Raw genomic sequence first — 14,603 nt, 5'->3', positions numbered from 1 at the left:
TTTGCTCAGCTGGAAAGGAAGCAAGCTGTTCAGTCCAGATTTGCCACTTGAACTTGGCCTTAGAAAAAAAATAACAAAAAAGACAACAAAAAAACAAAACAAAACAAAAAAAAACAACAACAAAAACCAGAGAATGGAAAAATGCAGTACTGACACAACCTCTAGCAACATAAATGCACTTGATTCCAGTTATGGAAAGTGTAGACCCTTACAAGACTACAACTTAGACCAGTAAAAAGGACTATGCCCAAAATGAACATTGCTAAAATAAAAGAAAAAAAAGAGAAAAAAAAGTAGAGCCTTGTATGACTGGAACTTGAACCAATATAAAGGACTAAATGAATATTGTCATGTGTGGTAATGATATAAACTCTGGTATGAAAGGTGTAAAACTATTATATATGGTGTTGATATAAATTGAAGTAACACTCCTTATATATGTATATAATTATATATCAATACATTTACATTTAGGAAACATACAAATTTGTGTTGAGTAATGGTTTTTGCTCACAGTATTTCAGCTATTCACTTTGCTGATGGCAACAACATATATATATATATATATATATATATATATATATATATATATATATATATATATATATATATATATATGACTCTTAACTTCTGGATTGATCAGTTTTGCCAAAATAAATTCAAGATGAAAGTAGAATGATGGAATAGTTCCATTCTTTTTGTGTGTGTGTTTCGTTTGTATTGGCAGAAGTAGGAGCGTGAGTGCGCGCACGCATGTGTCTCTGTGTGTGTGTGTGTGTGTGTGTGTGTGTGTGTGTTGTAAACTTACTGTGCAGTTTTCATATCTGTCTGGAATAAAAAGAAAACTCTTTCAACCTGACCGGGGCCTTTGTCATGAGTACATGCATGCACACACACACACACACATGCACAAACACTAAATACACGGACAACACACACACACTCACAGTATACTTTTGTTTAATCCCAGGAAGACTTGTAATGTGACTGCAGTTGTTTTCTTGGGGACAGATGGTTTTATGTTCTCAATATACACACACGCACAGACCACAGACAACACACACAAATATGCACACACACGTTCAGACACACACACAGGCATGCACACACACATACCATGACATATGTCTATATTCATATATCTTTATACAAATAGCAGCTAAAAAACAGAACAGCAAACAAAACACACACACTGTCTTGCTCAACAAGTATACAGAAAGCATGATCAATACCAATACAGCTACCAATGATTATCATTATTAGTTATAACAGAATTACAGGGAAAAGATGATAATTAATGACAAAAACACATTTGAGACATATAAAAAATGAAAACTGGGACAGGATTTCATAACATCGCCTACAAAGGTTTGTTTTGTTTGCTGCTCTATGAAAGAGTATCACGCCAGGTATGAATGACATGAATTCTGAGCTTGCATGGGCTATTTCTAGACATCAGAATTAGCCTGACAGACAAATAAATTCTTCTTAAGCACAGAGTGTTGCAAAGTTTTCTTGATTTAGATCTTTCACAGGATGACTTTTGGTCTGTGGCCAAGTCATCTCAAGTTGTTCACATATTTGCTGCATACATGGCTGCCTAACACTCTTGTAGGTGTTAAGTGTCTGGAGGTCTGTTACAAAAGTTCCTTTAAGAAATAAGAACGATGGAAAAGTATTGTTTTTAATTACCAATCAGATTTGGCCTCATGTCTCCATATAATGTGCCTCCTCCCCTTCCCACCTCACTTCCCTCACAAAAAAGTTGTTTTTTGTGTTTTTTTAAAAATAAAGTCCATGATATCCCTCTTCCCTTACACACACACACACCCTCTCTATCTCTCTCACACATACACACACTGCTCAGTCTTTGCCATTATCTTGCAAGCTTTCGATTCAAGAGAACAAGAACAAAAAGGTGTCATTTTTATTATTTTAAAAGGAATACTGAAACACATGATTCAAGTAACTTTCACAGTCTGTAAAGTTAATAATAATAATAATACATAGTTTTTCTATGGTGCGATATCCAGCAGTTCCCATTCTTATGCATTCGTAAGTTCTCATTCTTAAAAAAATAAATTTGCACAAGATTAAAACTAAGATGTATTATTTATATCTTTTTTTTTCCAAATTAAACAAACCCATGAAATACAGATTATAAAACTAATAAGATATGATACAAAATAACAAAAAATTCCATCATTAAAAAGTTTCACACAATGAATAACACACAGAGGTAAAAAATACAAAAGACATAAACTGATAATCAAAACTGTGTCTGGCTATCCAGACATTCAATATATAACAGGACAACAACAACAACAAAAAGCACTCTTCCGAGTCCATTCCTCCAGCTTGTGTATAAGGTGTTCTCACATGTTCAGCTCACTCCCAGCAGTAAAAGTTGTATTGTATTTCTCTTTTTTGTCACAACAGATTTCTCTGTATGAAATTCGGGCTGCTCTCCCCAGGAAGAGCGCGTCACTATACTGAGTGCCACCCTGCTTTCTTTTTCCTGCGTCAGTTCTATTTGTTTTTCCTATCAAAGTGGAGTTTTCTGTAGAATTTTGCCAGGGACAACCCTTTTGATGCTGTGGGTTCTTTTATGTGCGTGAAGTGCATGCTGCACACGGGACCTTGGTTTATCATCTCATCTGAATGACTAGCATCCAGACCACCACTCAAGGTCTAGTGGAGGGGTAGAAAATATTGGCGACTGTACCATGATTCGAACCAGTGCGCTCAGATTCTCTCACTTCCTAGGCAGATGTGTTACCTCTAGGCCATCACTCATTATCATCAGTTATCATACTTTGTGACTGAAATCATGTATTAAGAAAAAAAAAGGGGGGGAAAAACACTCAAAATAAATTGTTAAAGATTAAATATGACATTATCCACACACAGAACAGGTATATATTGCAGGTGCAGTCAAAACAAAACTCAAGAAGTCACTTTCAATCTGTACAGCAAAGGTCAGCCTCTGTCCTTATCAGCATCAACATCTGTCAACTTTTGAATGGTTAGCAGTGTCTTTGATGTATTATCTGAAACATGCATTTGTAGACAAAATCCTGTGATCTGAGACTCTCTCACCATTTTATCTTTTGCTTTGTCATGTTGTACAAGTGAACTATGCTGCAAAGAAACCAGCCCCACTGCCAGCTGATTTGAGGTAAAGGGTACGGCAGATGACTTAACAACCACAACAGCCATAAGACTCACAGAAAAAACAACATATCTGAAAAAAATCCCTGACAAGAATGATTGAAATCAACAAGTGGACCCTGATGGCTCCTCTCACAGCCAGTGCTTGAATGACTTTCATGTGCCCCCCCCCCCCCCCCCCCCCCCCAAAGCACCCAACAACCGTATATAGCGCTTATCTTTGGTCAGAGCCCAAACTCTCAGCGCTTTATAAACACAGAGGTATTTGCAAAACAGGCTGCCTACGTGGGTAGAGCTGACTAAAAGCTGCCTTTGGGCACGTGTACACACATGTGTATTTTAGTGGATTTTATGACATAGTTTTGCCAGGGACAACTCTTGTTGCTGTGGGTTCTTTTATGTGTAGTAAGTGCGTGCTGCACACAGGACCTCAGCTTATGGTCTCACCTGAATGACTGGAGTCTTGATCACCACTCAAAGTCAAGTGGTAAAGAAAACTCTAGGAGTGTGGGATTTGATTCTGCACCCTCAGATTCTCATGCATCCTATGTGGATGCATAAACCACTAGGCCACCAATACACAGGTCTCCTCCCTGGCATTAACAGCCATTACTTGTCCCTGGCACCTTACAACCTTCAGCACCCTCACTCGACATCTAAAAAGTCAGGTATCCCAGCCAGTGCCATTTTCATTTACCTCACAAACAAAATTTCCACATGTCCCACTCAGCAACTTGACAACTTTCAGGTTTCCATGTGGATACATCACATCTGACCTAATCACGTTTCACCTACTTACAGTTCACCTAATCAAGATTCACTTAATCACATTTCACCTAATCACAGTTTACCTAAACACAGTTCATCTAATCATAGTTTACCTAATCATAGATCATTTAATCACAGTTAACCTAATCATGGTTCACCAGATCACAGTTCATCTAATGACTGTTCACTGAATCAAGGTTGACCTGATCACAGTTCATCTAATCATGATTCACCTTATCAAGGCTCATCCAATCACAGTTCAACTTATCATGGTTCACCTGATTATGGTTCATCAAATCACAGTTCAAGATCATTTCTCCTCTGTCAAAAGAAGCTGTAATCATTTCCAGCTTATCATGCCACATCTAAAGTACTTATCTCGGTGGTAGTCTTGTCTGCTGCCCCTGCCTAATGGCACACAATTCTTGCTCTACAAGACAATTGGATGAGCACACAAGGCAAATGAAACCATTCTCCATGTTGTAGTGGTTCCACATGGTTGGTGGAAAAATGTCTTGCCAAGTTTCCAGCCAGTGAATACTGCATACAGGATGCCAACAGGGGTGCCTCTTTCTCGCTCCACCCAAACTTTGTCAAGTCTCTCAGTGGGATGTACCTCCTGGTATCTCCACTGTTTGTGTGAACTGCTGCTCCTGCCAAGGACAGGACTTTCCTCCACACACATTATACGCAGAGAAACATGCAAACCACCATTCTTGAAACTCCGGGCAGGTGGCACGGATGATGGTATATTCGGAGTTCATCAGAATCATTGAGTTTTGTTCAGGTCAACAGTGACTATTTCTCTCTTGAGCATGTTTGGGTAGTAGGTTGACTGAGACTGAATTGTTGACTTTGCCAGTCTACCCAACATTGATGTTAAATATTTTGTGATCACTGGAGATCACAAAAATCCAAAAGAGATAACAGTTTAGGTGAACAGTGATTCAGTTATTATGTGAAGCGTGATTCCTGCAGGAATACTACCTCTTAATGAATTAAGAAAGCTAGCATCAGCAAAATATGTAATTAGAGCAAATGCTACAGAAAATTCTGTCTAAACTGAGATTAATATACGGTCTGATAAACTTTTTTCGAAACGAGCGAAACAGAACAGAAATCTAGAAACTATTTCTACATACGTGCCAGATACTATTAATCAATCAAATGTTGATCCACAAAATGTTGCTCCGATTATGAGCACTTCGCTAGTCCCATTATGGGAATTAACGGGAGCAGCTTTTGACATTCAATATTGTGACATTAAGAAAGATGAAAATCCCAATATACTAGCTTCTCAAGTCAAATCACACTTGTCTGAAACATACCTCAACCACTTAAAAATATATAGACGGTTCTGTTCTAGAAAATCAGTTTGCTGGTTCTGGATATGCAATTCCTGCTTTGAAAATTGAAAAGTCATATCATATTGGAAAGGGCTTCTCAATTTTTACAGCTGAATTAATTGCTGTTCTTATGTCATTAACATATCTAATTGATCTGCTCCTAAACTTGATTAATATTTTATTTTGTGTCGATTCAAAATCAGTTCTGCAGTCTTCAAATCAGGTTGCACGAACATTAATTATAACATCATTTTTGAAATAAGATTTTTGATTCACTGTATTCAAATGAGAGGAACTAATATTGAAATGTGCTGGATTCCCTCACACTGTGGGCTTTTTTCTAATGAACATGCAGATCATCTTGCAAAGCTTGGAGCTAAAAACGCTTTAAATGCAATTGAACTTCCTCATCGTTTATCATCATCTGAAAAGGGTAATATTGTTGAAAGAAATATGCAAAATTCCTTTCTGTCTTCAGAAGTTAACACTTCTGCCTTATTAAATGCTAAAAAAAACTGGCAGGGCTGTTAAGAGCATGGCATTTAGGTTACTACTAAATGCCCCATACACAAAATATTGTGAAAATATTGAATGCACTTGCAAGGGACGTTTAACAGTAGAGCACATTTTAACCCGCTGTTTAGTAATGAAACCTTTTTTGCCTCCAGAAATTACAGAACACGTGTTAACAGTTTCAAATGTTAACATTTTTTGGAAAAAGTTATATATTTCAAACTGTTCTTTATTAAATTAGCTAGTTATATGTTGAATAGTAAAGCTGGTTGTTTATTGTAGGTCCCCTCATGAACTTCTTTTCAAATAATAATCTACAGAAGTAGTGCATACAATATTTGATCATTGATAAATTTTTTGTCCTAATCCTGCTTCCCCTGTCCCGCCTCTCACACACACCCTTCCAATATCATGATTTTTCTTTCTCCAATCACTGACACGCACCCTCTCCATTTTTACATTTTGTACCTATCTTTTCCACATTTTGTTCTCTCTCTCTCTTCCTTTCTTAGTCCCCTCCCCCTTGCCCCCCCCTCCCCCCCCCACTCCCCTTCATCTCAACCGCCCCCCTTTTCATTCGAATATACAGAAATGTCGATTTCTAATTAATAATAACAATCATCATTATGACAGAAATGATAATAATCCAAATAATAATAATAATACTAATATCATTTATTTTCAGTCTAATATCATCATCTTAGATGAACAGACTATAAATAAATAAACGAACGTGATTCCTGACATGTTTAGAGCTTTAGGATATCAACACACACATTTACACAAGAGAACAAAGGATTATGTGAAACATGATGCACAGTTCCTGGTTGGCACCAGAATTACCTTCAGATAACACACACAAACCATTTCCATGAATCTGAGCTGGCATACACAACACTTTCATGTGCCCCACCTAAGGCCAGACCAACATTCAGAAACTGCAAGCAGCACACAGAACTTCAAACATTCCATCAGAAATGAACATCTTTCAGACACCTCACACAGAAACTCGACAGCCTTCAGGTATCCAGTGCAGTACCAAACAACATCCAAACATGTCATTAACACATACACAAGATCCAAACATTTCAATGACACATGAACAATTTTCAGACCAGGCGTCTCACCCAGCACCAAACAACTGTTCAATGTCCCACTGTACATGAACAACTTATGGAAGGTGCTCCGTCTATAATCTGACAACCTTATAATTACACATTAATTCCTGAACGATGTCTCTTTCAGAAACTGAACTGACTTTCAAATATGCCATTCCACCTAGCTGTAACTCGACACCTACATGCCTTTCAGATCCCTCACAACACGCAACAATTTTCAGATCAAATATCCATTCCATCACCTAACATATTTCAGATCAGATATCCTTCCAAGTACCTAACAACTTTCACATGAGATATCCATCCCAGCACCAAACAATCATGATAATAGAATATCTCCGAAGCAAATTCTTCTGGTATGATGTAGAGCTCTATGAACTTCATAAAAAATGTAAAGTTATATCAATTAATAATACAGATAAAATGAAATGACATTCACAAATACACAAAAGCACACAACAGCTGGCAGTTGTTTAAAAAATGTGATCAAAAGATTTTTATAATTCTATTTTTTAGGTAATAATGATCACAAAGTTTCCTTCACTGGTCACAACACAGACACTTTTGCTGATTGCTGAAAACACATACAGGACAAAGAAAGCAGCAATCCTTTAATCAAAAACACTTTTTCTCTTTTTAAGCAGAGAGTACAACTGTTGTTGCTCACTCTGCACACTTGTCAAAGAAAAGTTTTCTGGTTTTAAATAAACCTGAGAGGAGAGTGTATTGCTCTTATTGCTGACATTGCACACATGCTAAATAAAAAGGAAATCCAGTACCCAAGCATACTTTCCCTGTCCTAAAGTTTGATAATCCAGTATGGAGAGAGTGTTCAAGTTATATCTTCTGGAATCAAAATCACCTGCAACAGCTAAACAGTTGCTAAGTGTTTTTTGCTTGTGGCAGTGAGGGGCACACTGTAACCCACATATATATTTATAGATAGATAAGTAGATAGATAGATAGAGATAATTATATAAATAAAAGACTGTTTTACTTTTGTGATTGAATCTAGTATGACTCTAGTTTAAACCCCTTTCTACTGTCTGACTAAGTGCATCGGGTTGCACTACTGGTCTGGCACCTGCGTAGTAATTATAGTGTTGTGTTACACGGATTTGTCTGAGAACAGCAACGCCTCCTTGAGCAATTGAACTGAACTGAATCTTTCTACGGTGTGCACGATCACTTTATGTTTGTATTCAAAACGAGTCTGTGATTGCACAAGTTAATTTGCACATGGATTAATGAAGCGTTAAAAAACTGTTATTGGTCGATTGACTGAATCACTGCTCACACGCATCCTTACCTTTACTGGTCTGCGGCTGGATAGCATCAAACAATACTTTCCATACAAATCAACATGCTGACTTTCAGTGGTGAGATATGTAACCACATTGGATAAATTCCTATTTGCAATATAAACATGGGCACATGCACGTGTACCAACACAGAACACAAACACAATCTTGAAATAATAAAAAAGTTGACTTGTCTTCACACACACACACACACACACTATAAAAAAGAACAGTTAACAAGTGCATTAAAACTAACATGCCTGCCATGAGTCCAAATAACACTACCAAATGGAATAACACTACCAAATGGAAAACGTCTGAAAACAGACAAAACACACTTTTGAACATACATAATTTTGTGCTCTCCTCTCAGTGGATATGGAAAAAGGGGAACCCCAAACAACAATGATATGTTATGAGCAACACCAAAGAAGTGAACTTCCTGTCCATCATAACTCCAATCAGTGAAGTACGTGGCAGGGATCACAGATCAAACACAGTGAAATTGTCCATCCCATAATTACCAAAAATAAACAAACAAACAAAATCTATCTCCACTCTTAATTAACATCCAAGATATTTTCAATTTCCTCAAGTAAAAAAATAAATAAAAAAAAGAGAGAAAAAAAAGAAGAAGAAGAAATGGCCACCAAAACCCAATACAAAACCATGTGTTATTATGAAACGAGCACCCATGACTGAAATCTGCAAAAGTACAGTGAGAGAACAGGACTTGGCCATGTATGCATTTTTTACAGAACAAAACAGTGTTTAAAATTAAGACCTCAGATCTGTTAACATTGTTTCCTACCAATTGAACCATCCAGCCTGCAATAAAAAAACCCAACAACAACCCAAAATTTATTCCAAAACTGCAAGCAGAATCACTATGCAGCATGCAACAATGACAGAAAATTCATGGCCTGTGGAGAAGGAAGAGATTAAAAACTATAAAAGTGTAGGAATGGATAATTCCAATGTCACACAGATCAGTTCATCACATCACAGATCCTGTATACTGACAGTTCATCAATGATTGCCCTCAATCATAAAATATCAAACAAAACGAGAGATCTTTTAAGAAAATTGTATCTTATAAGCTGTTTTGATTGTAATTTGTATTTTGCTTCACAGCACAAATCTACCTGGAAGAAAGTCAAGCGATACAAAATCAATCTGTGCGTGTGTTGTGTGTGCATATATGCCAGTGTGCAGTGTGTGGGTGTAAACATGCCAACACACAAGGCGTAGTGAACATGTGCATGTCTTCAATGCATGCATACATATTCATACCTTTCAACACTTGGTGAGAACAATCAAATCTTGATTGACTATTGTGCGTTTTGCTCAAAGCCTCTTTCAGTGTTTGCTGAAACTGATGGATCAAAAGTTACATCGAACAGTTGTCAGGTATGTAAGGATCCACATACCTGATAAAAGACCATATAAAACTGGAAATTCTTGAATATCCATTCACCAGCTTACAAGAACTGGTTACATCAGCTGCATAGTTCATTTTGTTGCTACCATCAAAACTTTCAATGCTACTCTACCACTTCAACGACTGCTGTCACAAGCCAACAAGTAAGTTCAACATAGCATTCACGCATTCTTATAAACTAGTTTGCACTGAACTCCAGCCAGGTCAGTTTCAATGCCCCCAGGAGGCACAAGAAATAAGCCTTTTGCCTTGCCTTGCCTTGCCTTGCCAGTCAGTCTACAGTGATGAAGGGAAACTGATAGGTTCCTGGACACAACATGTGAGTTGCTCTTTCCTTTTTTTGCTTAATTAAGAGTACTGTTCAGTGCTTCCGTTAAAAGTACGGTTCAGCGCTTACGTAACCTGTTGAATCAAACTGCACTTTCTTCACCTGCTCTGCTGTCTTCTTGCCAGGCAGAGACAGCCACTTCCTGGTGCTGGTCTGGGGGACTCATGGTGTAGCGTTTCCTCAGGTACAGGCGTGACAGCGCCAGCAGGAACAGGAAGACCAGCAGACAGGCAGCCGCCTCCCCGAACATGAGGAAGGAGAACCACATGGGTGTCTTTTGCTGCATCAGGAAACCCAGCAGCACAGGGCTGCTCATGGAGCCCATGGAGGCGGAGATGACCACGCAGGAAGCCACGACCCCTGTGACCCGCACCAGTTCCTCCTCCATCCAGGAGAACCCTGTGGGAAAGATGGCTGCCATGGAGGCACCGACCAACGCCGAGGATGCCCACACCCCGGCACTGACGTTGTGATAGGAGCACACCAGAAAGACCAGCATGGATGCCACCCAGGCTAGACAACACCACAGCAGCAGCCTGGCAGAGCTCAGGAAGTGGATGGTGAAGATGGACACAAACCGGCACGATGCAAACATGGCCCAGAAAAGGGAGGTAACTCGAGCACCTGCCGATTTACTCCAGTGCAGCTGCTTGACCACAAAGGCTGACAGGTAGGACACAAAAGTGTCCTCCACAGACACATTGAGGAAGTTGAAGAGGCACAAGGCACTGAGAACCAGCAGAAACAGACCAAGCGGCAGCGGCTGCTTCAGATCTTTCTTCTCATCCTCTGCAGTCTGCCTCCTCTTCTGGGACCTGTCGGTGAACATCTGCACAGTGACGGGGACCATGATGAGCAGGATGATGCTGCCCGCGATCAGGTACGCATAGTGCACCCGGGTGGTGAGAGGCAGGGGGGCTGCTGTCACAGGATCTGTCACGTTCAGCGTCGTCATGGTAGCATTCCACGCATCTGCAACATGGCTGAATGTTGAAGTGAGCTGTTCTGTCAGTAGGGTGGACCTTCCAATGTCTGATGCTAGGAACGAACTTGTGGTACGGTTGATGGACACAGACTGGCTGGCAGTGTAGGGAACAGAGACCAGAGGGTTGGCAGTGCTGTTGACGTACTGGATCGTTGTGGTCATGTTGTTGTCCTCTGGGACAGGAGTGAGGAAAGGCTCGGTGACCAGTGGAGCGATGACGCCGCCAAAGGCATAGGCAAAGTGAACAAACTGCATGGCCCCCTCCCCTTCCTTGCCCCACACCCGCACCATTTCCGTATTGCCAACTGAAAAAACACACATAGAATTTGCCCCTTTGAATATTCAATTTCACCTTTTTCTGTAATGTCAATTGAAAAAAGCACACACACAGAATTTGCCTTAGCCAAAGGGCAAAAATCACCATTTCTGTATTGTCAACTGAAAAACATACACAGATTTTGTCTCAGTGAAAAGGCAAATTGATTATTTCTGTATTGTCTCCTGAAAAACACACACAGAATTTGCCTTTGTAAATATTCAATTTCATCATATATATATATTTCATACAACATAATAGTGGAGAAAAAAAATGCAGGCAACAACTAAATGACCCTTCAAATATTTCAAAATAACTTTGCAAAAATGTATGTAAATATATCTGCATCTAGATGACAGGACTTACTGGTTTCCAGCCCACCACCAAACAGCGAGAAGACGAAGTGGATGGCAATCATCAGAGCATAGATGGAACACCACGGCACAGCCACTGTCGTCATCGCCATTCCGAACAGGCACAGCAACAGCAAAAGTGACTTGTTGAACATGGTGTACACCAATCCAGCCACAAACGAACCAACCAGATAGCCGACGGAAGAGGAAGTGAAGAAGTAGGAGGCGGCTTCCACGTCCGTCTGCGTGATGATCTGAAGATCCAGGAATGCCGGCCCTCGCTGACTGAAGACAAAGCCCTGCACACAGTGTGACAGTCAGCCGTGTCCAAACAGTGACCATCAGAATGGCAGAGGAAGCGACTTTTGTGCTGATTATTTGGGCCAGAATTTTTCTCCTTTTTGCCCCCCTTGCACAGAAGGTCATATTTTCTCTTCAACATCATCACCATAACAGTTTCATGTAACATATTATATATTACAGTGAAAACATAACTTATGACACTTTTATTTCCCAAACATTCTTATTCAGACAAAGGTTTACATACAAAATATCATATTTTACATTAGGAAGGCACAACAATATATATTTTTCCAAACATCAACCATTCCACATCAAGCATTACATTGGTAGAACAGCAAATATTCATCAAACATTGATCTGTGTGATATTATAGCACATGATTTACAATGAAACTGTAGTGGTAACAGAATTTAAACTGTATGTTCACACATTGATTCCACTGGTATTGCCATGCCCAATTTACATCAAAGTAATATAAACAGGTAAATGGGTTTTCATTCACACTTTGTTTCTACTAATGACACATGTGGTAATTTCAGTATAAGCATGGTAATAGTTTGCAAAGGTATTTTTAAAGAAAAAACAACAATAACAAAACAAACATACAAACAAAAAGGACAACATCAAACAACAACAACAACAAAAAAAAGGATTAACACTTATCATATGACAACTCGATTCCAAACTGGCTGCACACATTTGGCAGTCAGATTACATGGATCCCAGGAGACATCAGAAAACTACAACAGCCCCATTGACACAAAGGTAATAAATGGTGATGGTGTATTTGGGCTAGAATTTGATTATTGTGGAGAGTGTCTTGCCCAAGTTACACCCCCACTCTCTTGGCCAAGAGGGCTTTAGGACAATTGGTGTTGGGATGGTGCCTAAAGGCCAAGTAGCCCCCAAGGCTGCAACACTAAGACCCAATGGAATCTTTCAAGCAAGCATCAAAATAACACAGTCCAGAATTCAAAATAACCATTCATCCAGCATCAAAATAGCACAGTCCAAAAGTCAAAATAACTATTTGTTTTTCAAGAAAAACAAGCAGTTCAAGACAAGAGAGGGGACATTAAGTAACACTGAGGATGGGGTGGGTGGTGGCGGTGTGGTTCAATTGGTACAAAGACTGCTGATTTTTACCCCTTTCACCTCGCGTCTCCTACACTTTATTTCATTAACTCATAAATCCCTTGTGAGCAATATCATGACTGAGCTCCTTTAATTATGTACAAATAAATTTTAACTGTATGCGCTCTTATCTTAGCTGTTTACCTATTTTTGTTTTGAGTATGTGTGCTGGAGTGTAACAGCTGTTGCACTGAGAGTATATTACTTTATGGGTTCTGTAAATTGTGTTTTTATGATAATTATCAATGGCTCAGAAAAGAAGTGTTCTTTAATGACCCTTTTATGCGATTCCACTTTGTCTTATGTGCTTATCTGATTAATTTTTAAGCACTGGATTTGTAATGCACTTAGAGCTTGCTTCTGCAATGTATAAAATAAAACTGATTTGCTTGAAGAAGAGCTTGTGGCTCGACGGGTTGCGACTTTTACCAAGATTCTTTTAGTCTACCTCTTACTATAAAATAAATCATTATCATTATCATTCTTATCAGGAAAAAAAGAGTTAAATTGTTCCAGCACTCTCACCAGTGCCCAGAAGGAAGCTCCGAACCACAAGGTACGCAGACACTTTTGCCTGTAAACTCTGTCCTTCAGCTTGGTCCTCAGAGACACCTTGGCCGGTGGATGTCTCTCATGAGGATCACCCTTCTCCCCGAAAGTCAGCTTCACTTTTTCTTCACTCTCTACCACAGCAGGGCTTTTGTTCTCAGAACTCATCATAATGGTTGTCTGAAAATATTCCACACACATGCATGTGCACACAAACACACACACACACACACACACACACACACACACACACACACACACACACGTATATGCATGCACACACACACACACACACACACACACACACACACACACACACACACACACACAGAGTTGTAAAAGCACACATGTTTTTTTAATAATAATAATAATAATGGATACTTATATAGCACACTATCCAGAAATCTGCTCTAGGTGCTTTACAAAAATGCTTTTGTTAACATAAAACATCATATCTATGTTACATACACACACCAAAATGTGACTACACACACACACACACACACACACACACACACTCTGCATATATACATTTTAACATACATGAGTATCTAACAGCTACCCTAACACATATGCACACATAGGCAGGCACAAACTTACATAAACACATGTTTTTTGTCTTAGAATAATCAACTACTGAACACTTATTCAGCCAAGCTATATCTGTGTCTGAATATCAACAAATTTTGGGAAACAGCGGTGAATGGTATGAAGCTTTGCCATAAGTCCCATGGTGTGCATAGAAACAAACATCCATTGGGATGTGTGAGCTATTTTCTATCCTACTCCCAGCACATAGAAGCACCCTTGGAAGATTTCTAATTGTAATGTGTCTGAATGTTCAACTGAAGGTACCGTTCTAGCCTTTTTCTTTTTTCTTTTACCCCAGAAAAAATCACAATTAGTGGCGACTGAAAGTCATTCAAATTCCTTTTTCTTTTGTCCAGGTGCAGTTCATATGAACAGAATAAATTCTC

The 14,603-nt window shown here is 39.1% G+C and overlaps 1 protein-coding gene across 1 annotated transcript; it reads right to left on the bottom strand.

Moving 5' to 3' along the window:
* Positions 1-6,372: 6,372 nt before the first annotated feature.
* Positions 6,373-13,797, bottom strand: LOC143278018 (sodium-dependent glucose transporter 1A-like). The gene is made up of 3 exons (XM_076583033.1): positions 13,603-13,797; positions 11,654-11,939; positions 6,373-11,276 (listed from the first exon to the last, which is right to left on the bottom strand). The coding sequence occupies exons 1-3, from the start codon at positions 13,795-13,797 to the stop codon at positions 10,069-10,071; spliced, it is 1,689 nt and encodes a 562-aa protein (XP_076439148.1). The 3' UTR covers positions 6,373-10,068.
* Between the last annotated feature and the right edge of the window lie 806 nt (positions 13,798-14,603).

Source organism: Babylonia areolata, chromosome 2 (genome assembly GCF_041734735.1).
Source record: "Babylonia areolata isolate BAREFJ2019XMU chromosome 2, ASM4173473v1, whole genome shotgun sequence".
NCBI lineage: Eukaryota > Metazoa > Mollusca > Gastropoda > Neogastropoda > Buccinidae > Babylonia > Babylonia areolata.
This window is presented reverse-complemented; position numbering and strand designations above follow the sequence as displayed.